This window comes from Malaclemys terrapin, chromosome 13 (assembly GCF_027887155.1).
Source record: "Malaclemys terrapin pileata isolate rMalTer1 chromosome 13, rMalTer1.hap1, whole genome shotgun sequence".
Taxonomy (NCBI): domain Eukaryota; kingdom Metazoa; phylum Chordata; order Testudines; family Emydidae; genus Malaclemys; species Malaclemys terrapin.
In genome coordinates this window covers 43055562-43072695 of record NC_071517.1, presented here as the reverse complement: position 1 = coordinate 43072695, position 17134 = coordinate 43055562, and the positions used below count along the sequence as shown (strand labels likewise).

General features: G+C 58.4%; 1 protein-coding gene across 2 annotated transcripts; it reads right to left on the bottom strand.

Moving 5' to 3' along the window:
• Nucleotides 1-481: 481 nt before the first annotated feature.
• ABCF1 (ATP binding cassette subfamily F member 1) lies at nt 482-15931 on the bottom strand. 2 transcript variants are annotated; one of them, XM_054047427.1, is made up of 28 exons: nt 15781-15931; nt 14521-14567; nt 13881-13964; nt 13313-13448; nt 12639-12676; nt 12216-12329; nt 11647-11721; nt 11131-11196; nt 10781-10864; nt 10209-10280; nt 9832-9930; nt 9320-9415; nt 8776-8898; nt 7920-8020; nt 7688-7773; nt 7340-7479; nt 6940-7088; nt 6529-6612; nt 5670-5794; nt 4792-4904; nt 4134-4305; nt 3583-3657; nt 2948-3018; nt 2658-2690; nt 2198-2366; nt 1783-1847; nt 1488-1560; nt 482-1015 (listed from the first exon to the last, which is right to left on the bottom strand). In XM_054047427.1, exons 1-28 carry the CDS (start codon nt 15863-15865, stop codon nt 849-851), a joined length of 2742 nt encoding a protein of 913 aa, XP_053903402.1. In that variant the 5' UTR covers nt 15866-15931; the 3' UTR covers nt 482-848. The 2 variants fall into 2 exon arrangements, with proteins under 2 accessions (XP_053903402.1, XP_053903403.1); XM_054047428.1 differs by lacking the exon at nt 11131-11196.
• Nucleotides 15932-17134: the final 1203 nt, after the last annotated feature.

Below are 17134 nucleotides of genomic sequence, written 5' to 3'. Positions count from 1 at the left end.
ACTTAGTCCCCCAACCGACGTGTCTTTTTCCTTCCTCATCAACACTGCTGTGAGCCTGCAGCCAGAGAGGTGGCCTGAACTGCCCATTGCTGGCACAAGTTTGCCAGGTGGTGGAGCTGCTGATCAAACCCCCCACTGGGCCCATGCTGCTGTGGAACCTGAGGTTGCAAGCGAGAGAGAGGTGCGAGTGCCAAACCCTGCACCCCGTTCTACATGGTTCAGCCTTTCCCTCTCTGTGGCAGTAACACAGATGGACCCATCCCAGTCAACCTTTTGCCCCATGTTTGTCACGAGTTGTGGGGGCTCAGCCCAGCCTCCAGCAGGGCAGGCGCCCCCTTCCCACCAGCCACGTGGGCAGAAATGTCCCCAGCTCCCCTCTGCCCCCTTGAAGGAGTGAGTGGGCCAGACAGACACCCTCTGCTCCCAACCTCGCCGGCCATAATGAATCCCCACCCCCCGCACAATCAAAGCCACCACCAGCCACTTTTTTCCTTCCTGTTTTAATTGAATCCTGTCACACAGAAACAGAAGGCGGCTCAAACCATCTTCGGAGCAGCTGGGGGGGTGAGAAGAGTCCAGCAATGGGGCACAGTCCCCTCCCCACCTGGCCCAAAATAGACCAACCATCCTCTCCCTCCCCCTTCATATAAATAACCAGTGGCCCTTCCCAGAAAGGAAGTGGGTGGCAAAAAAAAGAGCACCCCACCTTCACAGGTTTAGCCCCACCCCATCATTATAGCCACGCCTCCTCCGCTATCCAGCTGCTCAAAAGTCCTGCTGCAAAGGGGCAGGCTGGTGAATGTAGAGTCCATCATGGGGGGGAGGAGCTTTGGGAGGCTCCGCCCACCTCACTCGCGGGGCCGGTTGATGATGACCTCGCCCAGAGCCTCCAGCACCTCGCGCTTGTAGTCATCGAAGTCGCCGTCAATCTGCTCGACGCTCTGGTCCTCCACCACCCATAGCTGGCAATTGGTCTCCGTGATCAGCCGGGCGTCGTGGCTCACAATGATGACGGCTGCAAGGGGAAGGGGGGGTTAGGGGAGCAGGGGGATCCCCCATTCCAAGAGGTGGGAGATACCATCCCACAGACAGGGGAGATGGGGCATATGTTTGAGGGTATCGCCCAGGAAAATGCATGCTGGGTAGTTTGTGCAGGCCCTTTTGTGGGGTGGTGTCACTCGGTGAGGGCCATTATAGGAAGTGGTTTTTATCCCTAAATAACCAACCTCCTCCCCTCGGAACAGACCAATAGGGCCCATCCAACCTCGTATTCCCTCCCTTCCCCGCGGAGCAGACCAATGGACCCATCCTGCCCAGAATTCCCAACCCAGTCCCAGCCCCGGACCAGACCAACAGATTCTTCTGGCCCAGAATTCCCTCTCCCCACCCTTGGACCAGACCAATGGGCCGTTCCAGCCTGGAATTCCCTCCCCACCAGGCCAACGGGCCCATCCAGCCCAGTCCAAGCGCCCGCTGGCATCACTCACCCCCTTTGTACTCATTGATGGCATCAGCCAGGGCATCGATGGACTCGATATCCAGGTTATTGGTAGGTTCGTCCTGGGGAAGAGACAATGGGCTGAGATGGCGAAGGGGCAGATCCCAGAGAGAACCCAGGAGTCCGGACTCCCAGCACCCCCCTGTTCTAACCCAGTGGACCCCACTCCTCTCCCAGAGTCGGGGATAGAACCCAGGAGTCCTGGCTCCCAGCCCCCGATTCTAACCTATGGGGCCTGGTGCTCTCCAGGGCCCTGTCCCACCCCTTGCCCCAGAGACACTCACCAGAATGAGGACGTCGGGCTCCCTGCAGGCCAGCTCTGCAAACACCACACGAGCCTTCTGGCCTCCTGGGGGGAAGGGAGAGAGTGGGGCAGGGTGAGGGATGAGACAGGGGAACCCTCTCCCCACTTGTCTGCATCATCCCTCACCTTGGACAGCCAAGCCCTTCCCACCTCCAACCTAAGCTGCTGGGTGCCCTCCCCCATCCCATGCCCCCCACCTCTCCTGGTTGCCCAGACCCTGGCCCTCTCCCCTCCCCCAACATAAGCCCCGGCCTCAACCCCCACCTCCCCTGGGTGCCCCCCCACTTCTCCAGACCCTGCCGCTTACTCTGTATACTCAACCCCAAGCCTTCCCTAGACCCCCCCACCAAGGTCCCCCCAGCCCTGCCCCCTCCCCGAGGCCCCGCCCCCGGTACCGGAGAGCTTGCAGATCTGGATGGTGTGGGCGTGGCTCTCAAGGCCAAAACGCCCCAGGCACTTGCGGGCGTCCTGGTAGGGCAGGTTGAAGTTGCGCTGCAGGTACTCGGTCGCCGTCTCCTGCATGTTCAGCTGGTCGGCGTATTGCTGGTTAAAGAAGCCGATTTTCTACGGGGAGAGAGAAAGGGGCAGTCACCACCCAAAGCACCGCCCCCTTGCTGCTGGTTCCCACTCCCTGTCGCACCCCGGCTCTGCTGGTACTCCTCAATTGCATTCTGCAGATCCCTGCTATCCCAGCCCTGGTCTCCTATCCCAACCTGCAGCTCCCTGCTATCCCAGCCCTGGGTGCCCCCCAGCTCTGCCAGTGCCCCCCAATCCTGATTTGCAGTCCTCTGCAATCCCAGTCATGGGCTCCCCTACCCACACAAACCTCAGCATTTGAGTCCCGTCATTACTTACTAGTCTGTGGTTTTTCCTCATCTCCCCTCTTGTCTGAAAGGAGAAGAGAAAGGGGTTAATGGATACTACTTTCCTCTGCCCTCTAGTGTGTTAACAGCACACAGCAAGCCCTCGCCCAGCACTGAAATGCAGCCACCTCTGGGGTGGGGCAGCTGGGGAAGAGCTGCACAGCAGTTTAGGACAGGAGGGAAGGGGAATCCTGTCCCCAATTGAAGACACACAGAGGCAGAACAGAATTGGACGAGTTTGGCTTGAGTCTGGATTCGGGGGTTTCGGGAAGGGCCCCTTACCGGTGTGAGCTTCCCCGTCAACAACAGCAGCAGTGTGCTCTTCCCTACGCCGTTCGGACCCACGATGCAGACTGAGAGGCAGAGAGAGAGCAGCCATCAGTGACTCAACCAGACCAGGAGGGCGGTGGGTTAGCACGGGGGCTCTGCTGGGACTGATTCATTAGCATTGGACTCCCCACTACCCACCCCACGACTGTGTGTGGGAGCTTGTTATTGTAGGGTCTCTCGAGGGTGCTATGAGGGCCGCTTCGTTAACGTCAGATCTCTTGGGATGCTACAGGGTCTGCACGGGCTGGTTTGTTATTTTAAGGTCTCTCAGAGGTGCTAGGGGGGTTGTGCAGACTGACTATTACTGTAGAGTCTTTCCTGGGGCTGAACAGTCCAATTCATTGTCGTAGGGGTGTTGGGGCTGTGTGCAGGTTTGTTATTGTGGGGTCTCAGGAGCACTGTGGCTGCACTGACTAGTTCATCATCATCGAGTTGCTGGGTGAGGTTATTATAGGGTCTTGCCCACAGGTGCAGCCTGTACACCCTGGTTTGTAGCGTCGTTGGGGCTGCAGGCAAAGGGAGTTTTGGGGCTGTGCGCAGGTCAGTTTGTTATTGTAGGGTCTCTCAAACACCGGCCGGTCACTTACTTCTAGACTCCATGTCTATCCCAAAATCCAGACTCTTGAACAGCAGCTGCTGTCCCTCGTAGCCAAACACGACACCTGCAGAGAAGGGGCAGGGAGGAGGGTGAGGGGTGCGGGCGCACAACTGCTGGACAGTGCTCCAGGGGGACCTGCCCATAATGCACCACTCAGCTCTGGGGCCCCTGGGAAACCGGGGTCGGAAAGAAAACTCCTCAGCATCCTGTATCCCCAGAGGATGAAAAGGAAGCGCTCACCCGGTGCTGAAATGCAGCCACCTCTGGGGTGGGGTGGCTGGAGAACAGGCGCACCGCAATGTCACCCAACAGTTTGGGGCAGGAAGTGAAGGGGAATCCGGTGTTCAATTGTGGCCACAGGGAGGCAGAATGGACGTGGGTTGTGGGGAGGGGATTTGGCCAGGACAGCAGGGTTCACGCCCCAGGGGAGTTCTAATAATGCCACAGCGCCCCCTAGCGTCATGCTGGGGCATTGTGGTCAGCCCTGTGACGGGAGAGCACCCCTGCAAAGGCCCCCCCCGACGCTGTGTGGGGACATACCGTGCAGGCCCAGAATCGGGGGGCTGAGTGACGGCGGGTTGGGGAAGGTGAATTTCACCGTGTATTCCCTGGGCCTCTTCAGCAGCTCGGGGGCCTCGTTAGCTTCTTCATCCAGGTTCTTCTTGCGGCATTTCTGCTGCTTTCGTGTCAGGGCCTCCTTGGTTTGCTTCTCCTGGAGACGAACAGAGCAACAGACCAATGAACCCATCCAGCCCAGTACCCCGCCTCCCTCCCTGTCACCCCAGATCAAACCCGTGTGCCCATCTAATCCAGCTCATCAGATCAGGAGGCCCATCTAGCTTGGTACCCCCCAGCTCCAGACTCCAAGGCAGTACAATCCACCACACTGTACCTCAAAGGGCAGTACAGCCCCATGGCAAGGAAGGGCTAATTTTCATGTGACACCCAGGTGGGGCTCAGCTGCCACCCCTCAGCGTGAGGGGTGAGCGTTAACCGCATTGTTGTTGGGAAAGAGATTCTTAATTCAGTAAAATCCTGCAGCAGTGAGTTCCCTGGGTCAACATGATGGGGCTAAATTCAAAGTAGGAAAGCTGGATTGAAGCCAGTGGCCTCCTAGAGGGGAAAGGCCCCATATCCTATTCCCCAACCTGCAAACCAGCCAGTCCCCACTGCCCTGGGGCTGGATCTCAGGACTGACCGCCTGTTTCGTCGACTTCCCGCCAGCCTTGAGGTCTTTCAGTTTCTTCTCCTGTTTCTCGTACTGCTTGAGCAGCTCTTTCTGCTTCTGCTGGTACATCTTCTTGAAGGTCACTGCAGCAGAGAGGGGGTGAGGGGTTGTAGTTAAGGCGCTGCTCTGGAACCGGGGGAGAGGGGGGAGATCCGGCTTTGACTTCCCTCTCGGCCACCAAAGCAGAGACAGGGAAATGCCACTTCCCCTCCCTGCCCCGCTTCCTGCCTGAGGGATTGAACTTGGGACCCTCTGGATGTAAACAAAGTGATCTCAACTCCTAGAACTAGAGGATGAGGCCTGTGGAGGAAGCTCACCATTCAGGCTAGTCAAAAATTTCCCTCTTTTTTGGGGTGAAAACGGGGTTTTCAGCCAATAGAAAAGTTGGGGTTCTCACATGCCCCTTTGGCACCTCATGGGATTTGTAGTTCAGACACCTCATGCTCTCATTCTCTGCTCTGGGCTGAGCTCCCTGGCTGGACTACATCTCCCATGAAGTACTATGACACAGGGCTCTCGTGATGCAATTTGGCAGCTCAGTGGGAGGGATGCATCATAGGAAACAGTTTGGCCAAGGAGCCCAGTCCATAGGGATGAATGGGGGTATGGGGCAACTGAACTACAACTCCCATGATGCACCATCAACCCACAAAACCTACCCCTGGAAGGAGACCTAGGGGCAAATCAGCCTCCAGATGGGTTCAGATCTCTGGGTGACCCAACCCCCCGCTTAATCCCCACCCTGGGCAGATCAGTCCCCGCAATTGCCCCAGTCCCCATTCATATAGTTCCCCTACCTCCTCTTCCTCCCCCTCACTGTAGTTGCCCCAGCTGCTCCCCCAACTCACTGTAGTTGCCCCGGTAGTAGAAGAGTTTTTGCATGTCCAGGTGGATGATGTCAGTGCAGACGTCATCCAGGAAGCCTTGGTCGTGGGAGACGATGAGGAGAGTCTTCTTCCATGTCTGCAGGTAGCTGGGGAGGTGAACGGGGGACAGGCAGAGGAGAATCAGACGGACGGACCCTGATCCGCGGCTCGGAGGGACACCCCTGCCACGGGGGAGGGGACAGAGCTAGAACACCCAACGTACACCCCACGGTGGGATGTTGGGCAGCCTGACTTAGCCCAGCAGTGGGGGGAAATCTACAAATGGGGGCTCTCTCCTCTGACACCCCCCCCCCAAACATTGGGCCCCATGCACCCTCCCTGTCGCCCCACCAGGGGGGAATCCCAGCCAGTCCAAATCCTGGTCCTCTGCTGAGACCCCTGCCCCATAGGGGAAACCCCCAGAGCCCAAACCCTGCTCCTTATTCAAACCCCAGCCCTGACCCCCAGAATCCAAACATCACCCCCCACAGTCCAAATCCTGCCCTGTCCCCAATAAGGGAATTTCCTGCCATCCCCCAATCCTGATCGTCCCCTGCCACAATAGGAAACCCCTCCCCCAACACAGCTTATAACCCACTCGACTCCTGCCCCCATCCCGCCCCCCCATCTACCTCTGACAGCCAGCGAGACCCCTAGCCCCACCACAAGGGGCTGAGCAGAATTCCCCCACCCAGAGTCCCAGTTGTGTGAGATTCCTGGGGTCCACCCCCGTTCAGTCGCTGCTCGCTGAATGGGCTCCCCCCGAGTGGTGGCAGCTGCTGATCTGAGCCGTGGGGCCCCAGCACCGAGGGGAAGGGTTTCTCCAGGGCTGGGCACTCACTTGTTGAGCCAGATGACGGCGTTGAGATCCAGGTGGTTGGTGGGTTCGTCCAGCATCAGCAACGTCGGCTCCATGAACAAGGCCCTGAAGGAGATGGGGTGGGTGAGCGGTGCCCCCTAGTGGCTCCTTGCAGGACTGCCCCAGGGCGAGGAGACTGGCCAGATTAGGGGGAGCAGGGAATGGGACACAGGGCCTTTCCCCTCTAGGGGGCCCCGGTTCCAGATTGGATCATTCCCATCTGGGTGTAAAGAGCTATCAGGTCTCAGGCCAGCCACCAGCAGCCCCAGTGTGTGTGTGTGGGTGATGTGTGACACCCCCCCTCCGCCAATCGATCTACTGCATGGACTCACCCAGGTCAGCACATGTGGGATCCCAGACCCATTATGCTGCCCCCACCCCCGCCAGCCTCACCTGGCCAGAGAGACTCTCATGCGCCAGCCGCCCGAGAACTTCTTGGTCTGCCGGTTCTGCATCTCAGGGTTGAAGCCCAGACCAGCCAGGATGCGCCGGGCTTTGGCCTCCGCTGCGGCCGCCCCCATGGCCCGGAGCTCCTCATACACCTGCGGAGAGGGAGACGGGCGGATTCACCAGGAAGCCTTCGCTTCCTCCTGATGCTAGAGCCTCCTCCTCTACATCCCCTGGCCCCCTCCATTTCCCCCCTCCCCAGACCCCTCAACTGCCCCCATGCTTTACCCCCTTGCCCACTCTCTGCTTCCCCACACTACTACAAACCTCCTTCATCCCCCTGCACGCCTGCCCCCCCTTCGCCCCCCGCCCCCCCAGCTATCTCCTTTCCCCCACCGCCCAGTACCTTTTCCAACTGCTCAGCCACGCTGTCGTCCCCTTTCTCCAACAGAGCTTGCAGCCGCTTCTCCTCCTCCAGCAGCTTCAGCCGCTTGGTGTCGGCCTTGAGCACCGCCTGGACTGCGGGGGTCTCATCCGCTATCACCTCTGGGGGTGGGGAGGTAGGGGCGGAAGAGGACTCAGTGAGTGCAAGGTTCCCTGCTCTAACCACTAGGCCCCACTCCCTCCTCCCAGAGGCAGGGAGAGAATCCTCGAGTCCTGGCTCCCAGCCTCCCCTCCTCTAACTAGGCCCCACTCCTCTCCCAGAACCGGGGAAAGAACCCAGGAGTCCTAGCTCCCCATAGCCCCTGCTTACCTTGCTCACACAGCAGCACGTCAATGTTAGGGGGGATGCTCAGGGCCCGGTTTGCGATGTGCTTCAGCAAGGTGGTTTTGCCCTTCCTACAAAGGGGGAGGGAAAGAAAGGGTGAAGCCGGGAGGGAAGAAGCAAAGGGGAGGCTGCAGCACAGCGCCCCCTAGCGTCACACGGGGGTAGCCCTAACTGCGAGGGAAGAGCGTCCCCGGGAGGGATCCACCCATGTACCTACCCGTTGGGTCCCACCAGGCCGTACCGGCGCCCGGCCACAATGTACAGGTCCGCATTGACGAAGAGCTCCTTGCCGTGAGCTGAGATGCTGAATTTCTCCAGCTGCAACCGCACAGGAGAGAGATCAGGACAAGATAGTACGACCCTCCCCCTGCCAGATGTGTCAAATGGTATGACCTATCATTGGGGGAGTCATCCCCCCCAGAGGACCCCTGCCATCTCATGGTATGACCCTCACTCCACCTAATGGTCCCCATGACCACCTCTTGGTACAACCCATTTCCTCTCCCATTGTGCAACGCCCCCTTCAGATGGCATAACCCACTCCCTGCAATCCCAGATAATCTGACCCACTCCCTCTCCCATATAACTGTGCCACTCACTCTATATCCTTGCCAGATGGTATAATCCACTCTATGTCCTCCACTGCCACCACCAATGGCCCCGCCACCTCATGGTACAACCTACCCCCCCCCCCCCGTCCACTCCTTCACACCCCCATCAGGTGGTGTGATCCACTCCCATCCCCCTCTTACCACATGGTTCAACTCAATCTCCCACCCAACCCCTGCAGCATGGCACAACCCAGACCCACCAATGGAGGGAAGGGAGGGGCTTAACCCCTTCCATACTGTTGCTGGTCCTCCTTGTAGTGGGAAATACCAACTCCATCAACATGGGAGGGGAGAGGGGGAGAAGGAGAGGGAAAAGAAGGGGGTGGAATTATGGGACATTAACCCCTTCCACGTGGCTGCTGAAGGGAAGAAATGGGAAGGCATCACAGCGGGAAACGCCAACTGCTGACCGTGTGTGCGTGTGCGTATGCAATCAAATAAACTCGGGGGTGGGGGAAGTACCTTGATATCGGAGGCATTCTCCAGCATGGCCTGGCGCGAGGACATCTCCGCCTGAGACACCGAGAAGTCGTTCTCTGCCGCGTTGGCCGCCTTCAGCGTTGCCACCTGCCGCTCGAACTCCAGCTGCGGGAGAGCCTGAGGTGATGCCCCGGCCAAGGGACCTTCTCTTCCCCTCCCCTCCAGCCAAGGGACCGTCCCGGCCAGTACCCAGCCTGCCTGGGGGCCATCACGCCCAGCTAGGTGGGTGCCCCAGTGGGGAGCCTATCGGGCCAGGCCTCGCTCTGGGGGTGGGGGACTCCCACAAAATGGAGCCACATTAGTTAACAGCCTCTCCTCCCCCCGCAAGCAATTCCTATGATGCGTCAGTACCAACCGGATGGCTGCAAAGGATTCTGGGAACACTGGCATGTGAACAAGAAGTGCAGCTATAGACAGCTGGGAGCCACCCCACTGGAGGGGGTGATCACCACACACAGGGGTTGGAGGAGCCTGTTTGGCAGAAGCTCCGCCCCCTCCAGGAAGGTTCCTCCCACCCAGAGCTCACCTGCTTCTTGAGCTTCTTTTTCTCTTTCTTGCTGAGATGAGCATAGGGGTCATCGTCCTTCTTCTCCCCCTCGTCGTCCTCATCCTCCTCCGACTGCTGTACCAACCATAGGAGGCTTGTTACCAATAACACCTTCCGCCCAGAGCCAGGGATAGAACCCAAAAGTCCGGGTGCCCAGCATCCCACCCAACCACTAGACCCCACTCCCCTCCTAGAGCCAGGGATAGAACCCAGGAGTCCTGGGTCCCAGTTCCACAGCCTCATCCCCTTCTGATATGCCTCAGCCCTACTTCTGCAGCGATTCCCTTCCAGGGGGCAGAGGGGAGGTCGGCTCCATGGCCGTTCACCCTGGGCCTCTCTGCTGAGGTTGCCCGTGCGGGACTGGGGGCCAGCTGGATGCTGGGAGATGAGCTGAGAACCCACCAAGTTGTCTCACACCTGGGCCAGCCCAATTAATGCGGCTTGGTTTGAGCAGAGCAAACCCACCCCCGCCGCCGAGAGGATTGTCTTACGGGCTCGCTGCCTCGCTTGGGCTTCTCCTTGCTCTTCTCTGGCTCCTCCTCATCTTCCTCCAACTCCTCCTCCTCGGACTCCAGAGCAGCAAATTTATTCTGCAGCAGAACAGAAGCCAGCTCATCCAACCACACTGAGCAGGGACTGCTCTCCCAGCGCCAAAATGCAGCCAGCTCTGGGGTGGGGCAGCTGGGTACTGGCCACAGCGATATTGCACAGAGACTCTTTGTGCAGCATAGCGCCCCCCTAGTGCCGCATTGGGGCTAGCACTGACTATGAGGGGAGAATGCTCCCTACTGAGCCCACCACCTGGTCCCTGCAGTACAGCGCCCCCTAGTGTCCACCAGTAGCAGGGAGCCCCCCCATGAACACTCACTTGGGCTGGTTGATTCTTTTTTCCTTTTGTTTTTTTCCCAGCTTCACCGGATTCCGTCTGTTTATTCACAGTCTGGAAGGAAGATTGTGAAGGAGTTCAGGACATTCAGCTAACCAGTATCCCGCCCCCCTTCCTCCCCAGGACCCCAGATCACCCCAATAAACCCATCCAGCCCGGTATCACACCTCTCTGCCTGGATCAGACGAAAGGGCCCATCTAGCCTGGTATGCTGGCCTCCCTTTGCACTGCGCCACATCAGACCGATGGGGTCAATTCCGGAGTAATCATTGGAAGCCAACCCCCATAATGCGGGGCTGGTGATGGGGATAGAACCCAGGAGTCCTGATTCCCAGACCCTCCTGCTCTAACCACTAGACCCCACTCCCCTCCCAGAGCTGGGGCTAAAACCCAGGAGTCCTGATTTCCAGTCCCCCCGACTCCAAGCCCCTCCTACTCTAACCACTAGACACTCCTCTCTCCCAGCACTGGGGATAGAACCCAGGAGTCCTGGCTCCCAGCCCCACGTGCTCTAACCCACTAGACGCCACATGCCCAGTACTCCTCTTGCCCACCTTGCTTGCTTTGCCTTTGGGTTCCTCTTCACTCTCCTCCTCTTCCTCGCTCTGGGCCAGAACAGCAAAGCCTGATCCTCCTCCCTGGGAGCCGTGGGAGAAACAAGAGCATTTAGAGACAGCAGGGTTGGATGAAGTCAACCTCAGTTCCTAACACCAGATACATGTTGTGCAGCACAACGCCCCCTAGTGCAGCGCTGGGGCATTGGGCCAGCACTGGCTGCGAGGGGGGAGTGCCCCCTACGGAACCCCCATCCTGCTCCCTGCAGCACAGCGCCCCCTAGTGCAGCCTTGGGGAACTGGTTTCCACTCGCCAATCCCGCTGAATCTTGTAAATGCCAGCTTCGCACCTGCTGCCTCCCTTTGTTCTTCTCGTTTTTCCTGCTCTTCCTCTTTTTATCGTCCTCTTCTTCCTGCTGAGAGCACAGAGCAAATCCTGGCCCGGTGAGACGCGGCGTCTCTGAGTGTATCTGACCCAGCCCAGCATCCCCGTCCCACTGCCCCGATTAGACCCCTGGCCAGCGGAGCCAAAACTCATAATGCAGCTGGTTGGCTAAGCTATTCTGCCACATGGGACTCCCAGCCTCCCCCGCTTTAACCCACTGGACCCCAATTCCCTCCAAGAGCTGGAGATAGAACCCAGGAGTCCTGGCTCCCAGCCCCCCTCCCCCCCGGCCCTGCTCTCCTCTCAGAGCTCGGAATAGAACCCAGGCATCCTGGCTCCCATCCCCCACTGCTCCCCACTTCCCTCCCAGAGCTGGGCTAGAACCCAGGAGTCTTGACTCCAATCCATGCCAGACCCAGCCATGACCGTCCCGGTTAAGACCAGTGGGAACCACGCAACATGGGGGCAATGGGAGACTGACCTGTTTTCCCTTTGGCTTGTCGTCCTTTGTCAACTTCTTCCCTGGCTGCTTCTCCTCTTTGTCATCAGGTGGGGCCTGCAGAAGGCAACATGTCAGCCCCACAACTTGGCACTGGAAGAGTTACCCCACCCCCAGGGGAGGAGCGACCCCCACAGTCTAATCCCCTGGGCCCCGGCCAAGCCTGGTACGGAACATCTCCAGCACCAGGGGTTCCCGGACCGTCCCTTGGCGGGGAGGGGATGATCTCCCAGGCTGTTGGGAGGGGCTATTCCCTCATTTCCTTGTCCTCCAATAGATCTGGGAATCCAGGAGTTCTGCCTTCCAGCCTCCCTATTCTAACCACTAGCCCCCCCCTCTCCCCCCGGAGCTAGGGATAGATAGAACCCACAAGTCCTGATTCCCAGCCCTCCCTGCTCTAACCACTAGGCCCCACTCCCCTCAGAGCTGGGGATAGAACCCAAGAGTCCTGACCCCCCCCCCCCCCCACACACACACACACGCACTGCTCTAACCCACTAGAAGATGTCCCCACTCCCGCTCTGTGCTAGATTTTGTCCAAGCGACCTAACCTTGTTGATCTTGTTCTTGTTGGGTTTGGCAGGTCTTGGCGTCTCTTCTTCTTCCTCCTCCTCCTCTTCTTCCTCACTCTGCTCCTGGCTCAGGGCGGCAAACACATTTCCTCCCTAGGGGAAGGTAAAGCCAAGGTCGTTAGCAAAGAGTGGACATCTCCTCTCTCCCCATCACCAGCCCTGCCCCAGAAACCCAGGGCAGGATCACCCCCCTACAACCTATTCCTCAAGTAGATGCCCCATCAGGTCCCATCTCAACCAGGGCAGCCCGTTCCCCAGCGCACTCTGAGTCTACACAGCAACCCCTAGGGCTCCTTCCAGCCCACCCCCAGTTACAGCCCATTCCCTTGTGTAGGGCCCCTTGCAGCCCAAGTCTAGATTGCTCTCCTGAGCCCTATGGCTCCTTTCAGCCTAGAGTCTCACCTTCTTCTTCTTGCCACCTTTGGTGATGGGAACAGTCGCTGGAAAGGAAACGAGAGAAGGACTTTAGGGATCGATGGAACGCAGACGCAACCACTCCCTCCATGGGGAGCTAGCCCCATAGAAATCTTGGTCCTCCAGCACCTTGGGAGATCTGGGATGGGAGGGCTTCCTGGTGGGTTATCATCTTTTAGCTCCCTGCTGACGCATGTGGGGCTGGGCTCTCCTGGCGTAGGGGCTGGAGCCAAGGGGCTAGTGCAATGGGGCAGGGGCTAGGAAAAGGCAGGCCATGGAGAAGAGAGGCCTGTGCTTCTCATCCCATGGGGCAGGTCTCAGGAGGGATTGGAGAGGGCCCCCCTCTGGGCTCACTGGCAGAATGGTGCCGCTTTTTATACCCCAGAGATGGCGCCACAGCCGCTGTCTACCTGCCCCCCTGCACCAGGCGTTACCCACCACGTTAACCCCTCACACACCAAAAACAATCACCATATTCCAGGGCATGGAAGTGTGGCAAGTTGAGCTCCTGCCAGCTGTCCAGATTAATTACTTGGGGGGTATGGAACCCAGGAGTCCTGACCTCCAGGTCCCACCCCCACCCTAACAGTTAGCGCTCACTCCCTTACCAGACCTGGGAATGGAACCCAGGAGAACTGGCCCCCAGCCTCATCCTGTCTCACCTTCCTCATCCTCATCGCTGCCCGGAGCCGACAGCTTCTTCAGCTTCTCGATCAGCTGGTGCTCTTCCTCATCCTCCTCTGCCTCCTTCTTCTTCTTGTCTTTCTTCTTTTCTCGTTTCTTTTTCTGTTGTTGAAGCTGGGGTGGGGGAGACAGAGATGAGACGTGGGGGGGTCATATCTCCCTTGCACGCAGCCCATGAGAATCTTGGGGCGGGGGAGCCCTGGTTAAGCAAGGCATCCCTTTCTAGCAGCATAGTTATTGTAGGTTCTACAATAACATCCAGCAGCCCCCCGGGGGAGTTCCTTTAGCTCAGTGGTTCTCAAACTTTTGTACCGGTGACCCCTTTCACATAGCAAGCCTCTGAGTGCGACCCCCCTTATAAATTAAAAACACGTGTTTAAATATTTAACACCATTATAAATCCTGGATGCAAAGCGGGGTTTGGGGTGGAGGCTGACAGCTCGCGGCCTCCCCATATAATAACCTAGCGACTCCCCACGTAATAACCTTGTGATCCCCTGAGGGGTCCCGACCCCCAGTTTGAGAACCCCTGCTTCAGCTGCTCACCTGTTGCTGCTGCTGCTCCTTCTCTTTAATGACAGCCTGCTGCTCGCTGACTTGTTTTTCTTCCACGGCCAACTCTTCAAAGAACTGGGGAGGGCAGCAGGGATAGATTAGAGCTCTGCTTCCTACCCCCTCCTACCCCCCAGGAGTCTCCCTGCCCCTAGTGGTGAGGGAAGGGCACTCTAGCTGGTGACCATTCCCCATTTCACTCCCCCCACTCCCAGCAATGGGAGATTGCACTGTGCTATGGGAGATCCAGCCACCTTCCTTTGCCTGTCCCCTAGCAGTGAGATCTGAGAGACACAGCTACTCGTCCCCATTTTTAGTACTTACAAACCCCAGCTGAGATCATGGCTAGATGCTGCCCAGACACACAGCGAGAGACAGTCCCTGCCTCAGCTAAGATCAGGGCCCCGTTGTGCCAAGCGCTGCCCAGACACACAATGAAAGACAGTCCATATAACTAGCTATATGGTGGGAGGAGATATTAAGGCACAAAGAGAAGTGATTTAACTCAAGTCACACAGCAGGGCGGGTGTAGAACCGAGGTCTCCTGAGTTAAAGCCCAATGCCCTGCCCACTAGGCTCCTGTACCAGAGCTCACACCTCCCCCAGCATGGCCTGGCTCAGTCCCACTTCTTACCGACTTCTTGGTCTTTTTGTCCTTCTTGCCCTTCTTCACCACTTTGTCTGAAACAAGTCAGGAGAGATTAATCCAGGCAGGTGGGAGAGAACCCAGGAGTCCTAGTTCCCAGCCCCTCCGCTCTAATCCATTAGACCCCACTCCCGACAGTGAGCTGGGAATAGAACCCAGGAGTCCTGGCTCCCAGATCTCTCTATCCACAGCCACTCCCTCCACTGCACAGGCCCGGCTGGGTCCCACCTGGGGCAGTTCTTGTGGGTGAATGTGTGGGCACCTCTTGTCCTCCACCCCCACCTTAGTCCAGATCAGCCTTGGCTGAGCCTAGTTCATCCCATTGCTCCCTCCTTCTGAACCTGGTTCACTTCAAAAGTTTTTTTTCCTCTTACTTAACTGGCCTCTCAGAGTTGGTAAGACAACTCCCACCTTTCCATGCTCTCTGTACGTGTATATATATCTCCTCAATATACGTTCTGAAGTTTATTCTATGCATCCGAAGAAGTGGGCTGTAGCCCATGAAAGCTTACGCTCAAATAAATTTGTTAGGCTCCAAGGTGCCACAAGTACTCCTGTTCTTTTTGCGGATACAGACGAACACGGCTGCTACTCTGAAATTAATGATTCACCCCAGTGTCTCACCTGGTTCAGACCCAACCCCCCTCCCCCCAAATAATCCAGCTTCAGTTCCAGCTCAGCTCTTCCCCATCTAGCCCAGCCCCAGGACTCCTCCTCCCACCAGTCTCTTCCCCATTAACCTCCTTTCCACTCCCCCCCCCCCCACACTTCCCTCCAGGGTCTCTTCCCCCACATCTCATCCCCCACTTTAGCCAGCTTAGGGTCCAGCCCCCTCTCCCCCTGCTTTGGCCCAATTCAGTCCCTCAGCTTTTATGCCACTCCAGCCCAGCCCTCCTTGGCCAGGTTCTAACCCCCCCCCGTCCCATCCAGTACTGTCCCGCCCCCCCACCCCCCAACCCAGTCCTACCCAGTACTTCCGCCCCCGGCACTCCCCCCACCCCCCAACCCAGTCCCCCCGGGTTCTCTGTCATCCCCCCACCCCCCCGATTCTCTGTGCCCCTCCCGGTCCAACCACCCCCCGCCCCAATCCCACCCGGCCCTGTGTACCCCCCATGGACCAGCTCCCCCCTGGTTCTCTGCCCCCGGTTCTCAGTCTCCCTCCGCCTCCGGTCCAACCACCCCCTGCCCCAATCCCACCCGGCCCTGTGTATCCCCCCCCCCCCCCCCGGCCCAGGCCGGCCTGCTCACCTGCGGCCTCCCCAACCTTCTGCTCCCCATCCCCGATCCACTCTTCCTGCGGCGGCCGCGGCGGCTGCTTCCCCCCCTTCGGCATGGCCGGTCACCGCGCCCAGCGCTCACATGCAGTCCCGGCCAGCAGCTGGGAAACCTCACCACTGCGCCTGCGCGGGGCGGCCCAGCCTGACCATCGAGTGCCGGAAGCGCCCAGCCCAGAGTGGCTTCCGCGGCACCATAGAGAGCCGCGGAGCAGTAGAGACGCACTGTTGTGTGGCTAGATAAGCCCCTTAACACCAGTGATGTGGTTCAGTCCTCTATGGAAGCGGGGGCTGCTGATTGGGGGCAGGGAGTCCCCCAAGCCAGGCCCAGCCTAGGGGTCCCTCCCTGTCCTGCCAAACACAGGGGGAAGCTCATAGGGCAGGCAGCACCCCAAGGCCCCACCGCATGACTGTCGCACCAAAGCCAACGCCACCATGTTACCCCCATCTGTTCCCCGCACTGGGAGCTGGGAGCCAGGACTCCTGGGTTCTGTCCCCAGCTCTGGGAGGTGGGGTGGGGGGCTGGGAGCCAGGACTCCTGTCCTTGCAGTGCTGTCTGCAGGTGCTAGGCTGGGCCAGGTGATTTAGGGGGAGGAACCACGAAAGCGCAGCCGGGAGCAAGCGCTAGGGGGGCAACAGGGACAGGAGAGAGGGTCAACGGTTGAATATCAGGGATCTGGAGGAGGGATGCCAGGCAGAGAACCGCCGACAATGCCCGCCGCTCCTTAAAGGCGTCTAAAGAGACGCTGGATGCTGCCCAGAGGAACTCCATCCCAGGGAGGCCACATACCCAGGCAGGCCTCTTTTTAAAAGGTTCATCCCTCATCCAGTATGGGGACCGCGGTGTCAGCTGGGGGAATGTGATTCCACCCCCTCTGGCTCTTAAAGAGCACGCCACCCTCCCCACATGTGGCGTGACCTCGCAGGCACTGTCATGCCAGCAGGAATGGGACAGCATGCTCCTAAAAATGGTCCATTCTGCCACCCAGTGTGGCATGACCTCGCATGTGCCATCATGCTGGCGGGGCTGGGATGATCCTGGGAATAGAATCCATGAATCCTGGTCAAACATATGAAGTATCCTACCCTCTCTTCACAAAACTAACTGGTTGAAACATGAGACAAGGTAACATATAGTATTGGACCAACTTCTGTTGGTGAAAAATGGTCTGATTTGGACATTAAATGTTCCCAGAGCCCCAAAGAAACTGATGTGCTATCCAGCTGCCGCAGAATCAGGGTAGACAAATCTACTTAGGTTATAGTTATCATCTGTCAATTAACAAGAGAAAAACGTATACATAATGTAAAGTTTGACATGTCCAGTG

Bases quoted from the DNA above. Each gene is read 5' to 3' on its own strand.
- ABCF1 (XM_054047427.1), bottom strand. From the start codon at position 15,865: ATGCCGAAGGGGGGGAAGCAGCCGCCGCGGCCGCCGCAGGAAGAGTGG. The intron at 14,568-15,780 runs GTGAGCAGGCCG...GACTTGTTTCAG, and splicing joins GAAGGTTGGGGAGGCCGCAG to ACAAAGTGGTGAAGAAGGGC. The intron at 13,965-14,520 runs GTAAGAAGTGGG...TGCCCTCCCCAG, and splicing joins ACAAAAAGACCAAGAAGTCG to TTCTTTGAAGAGTTGGCCGT.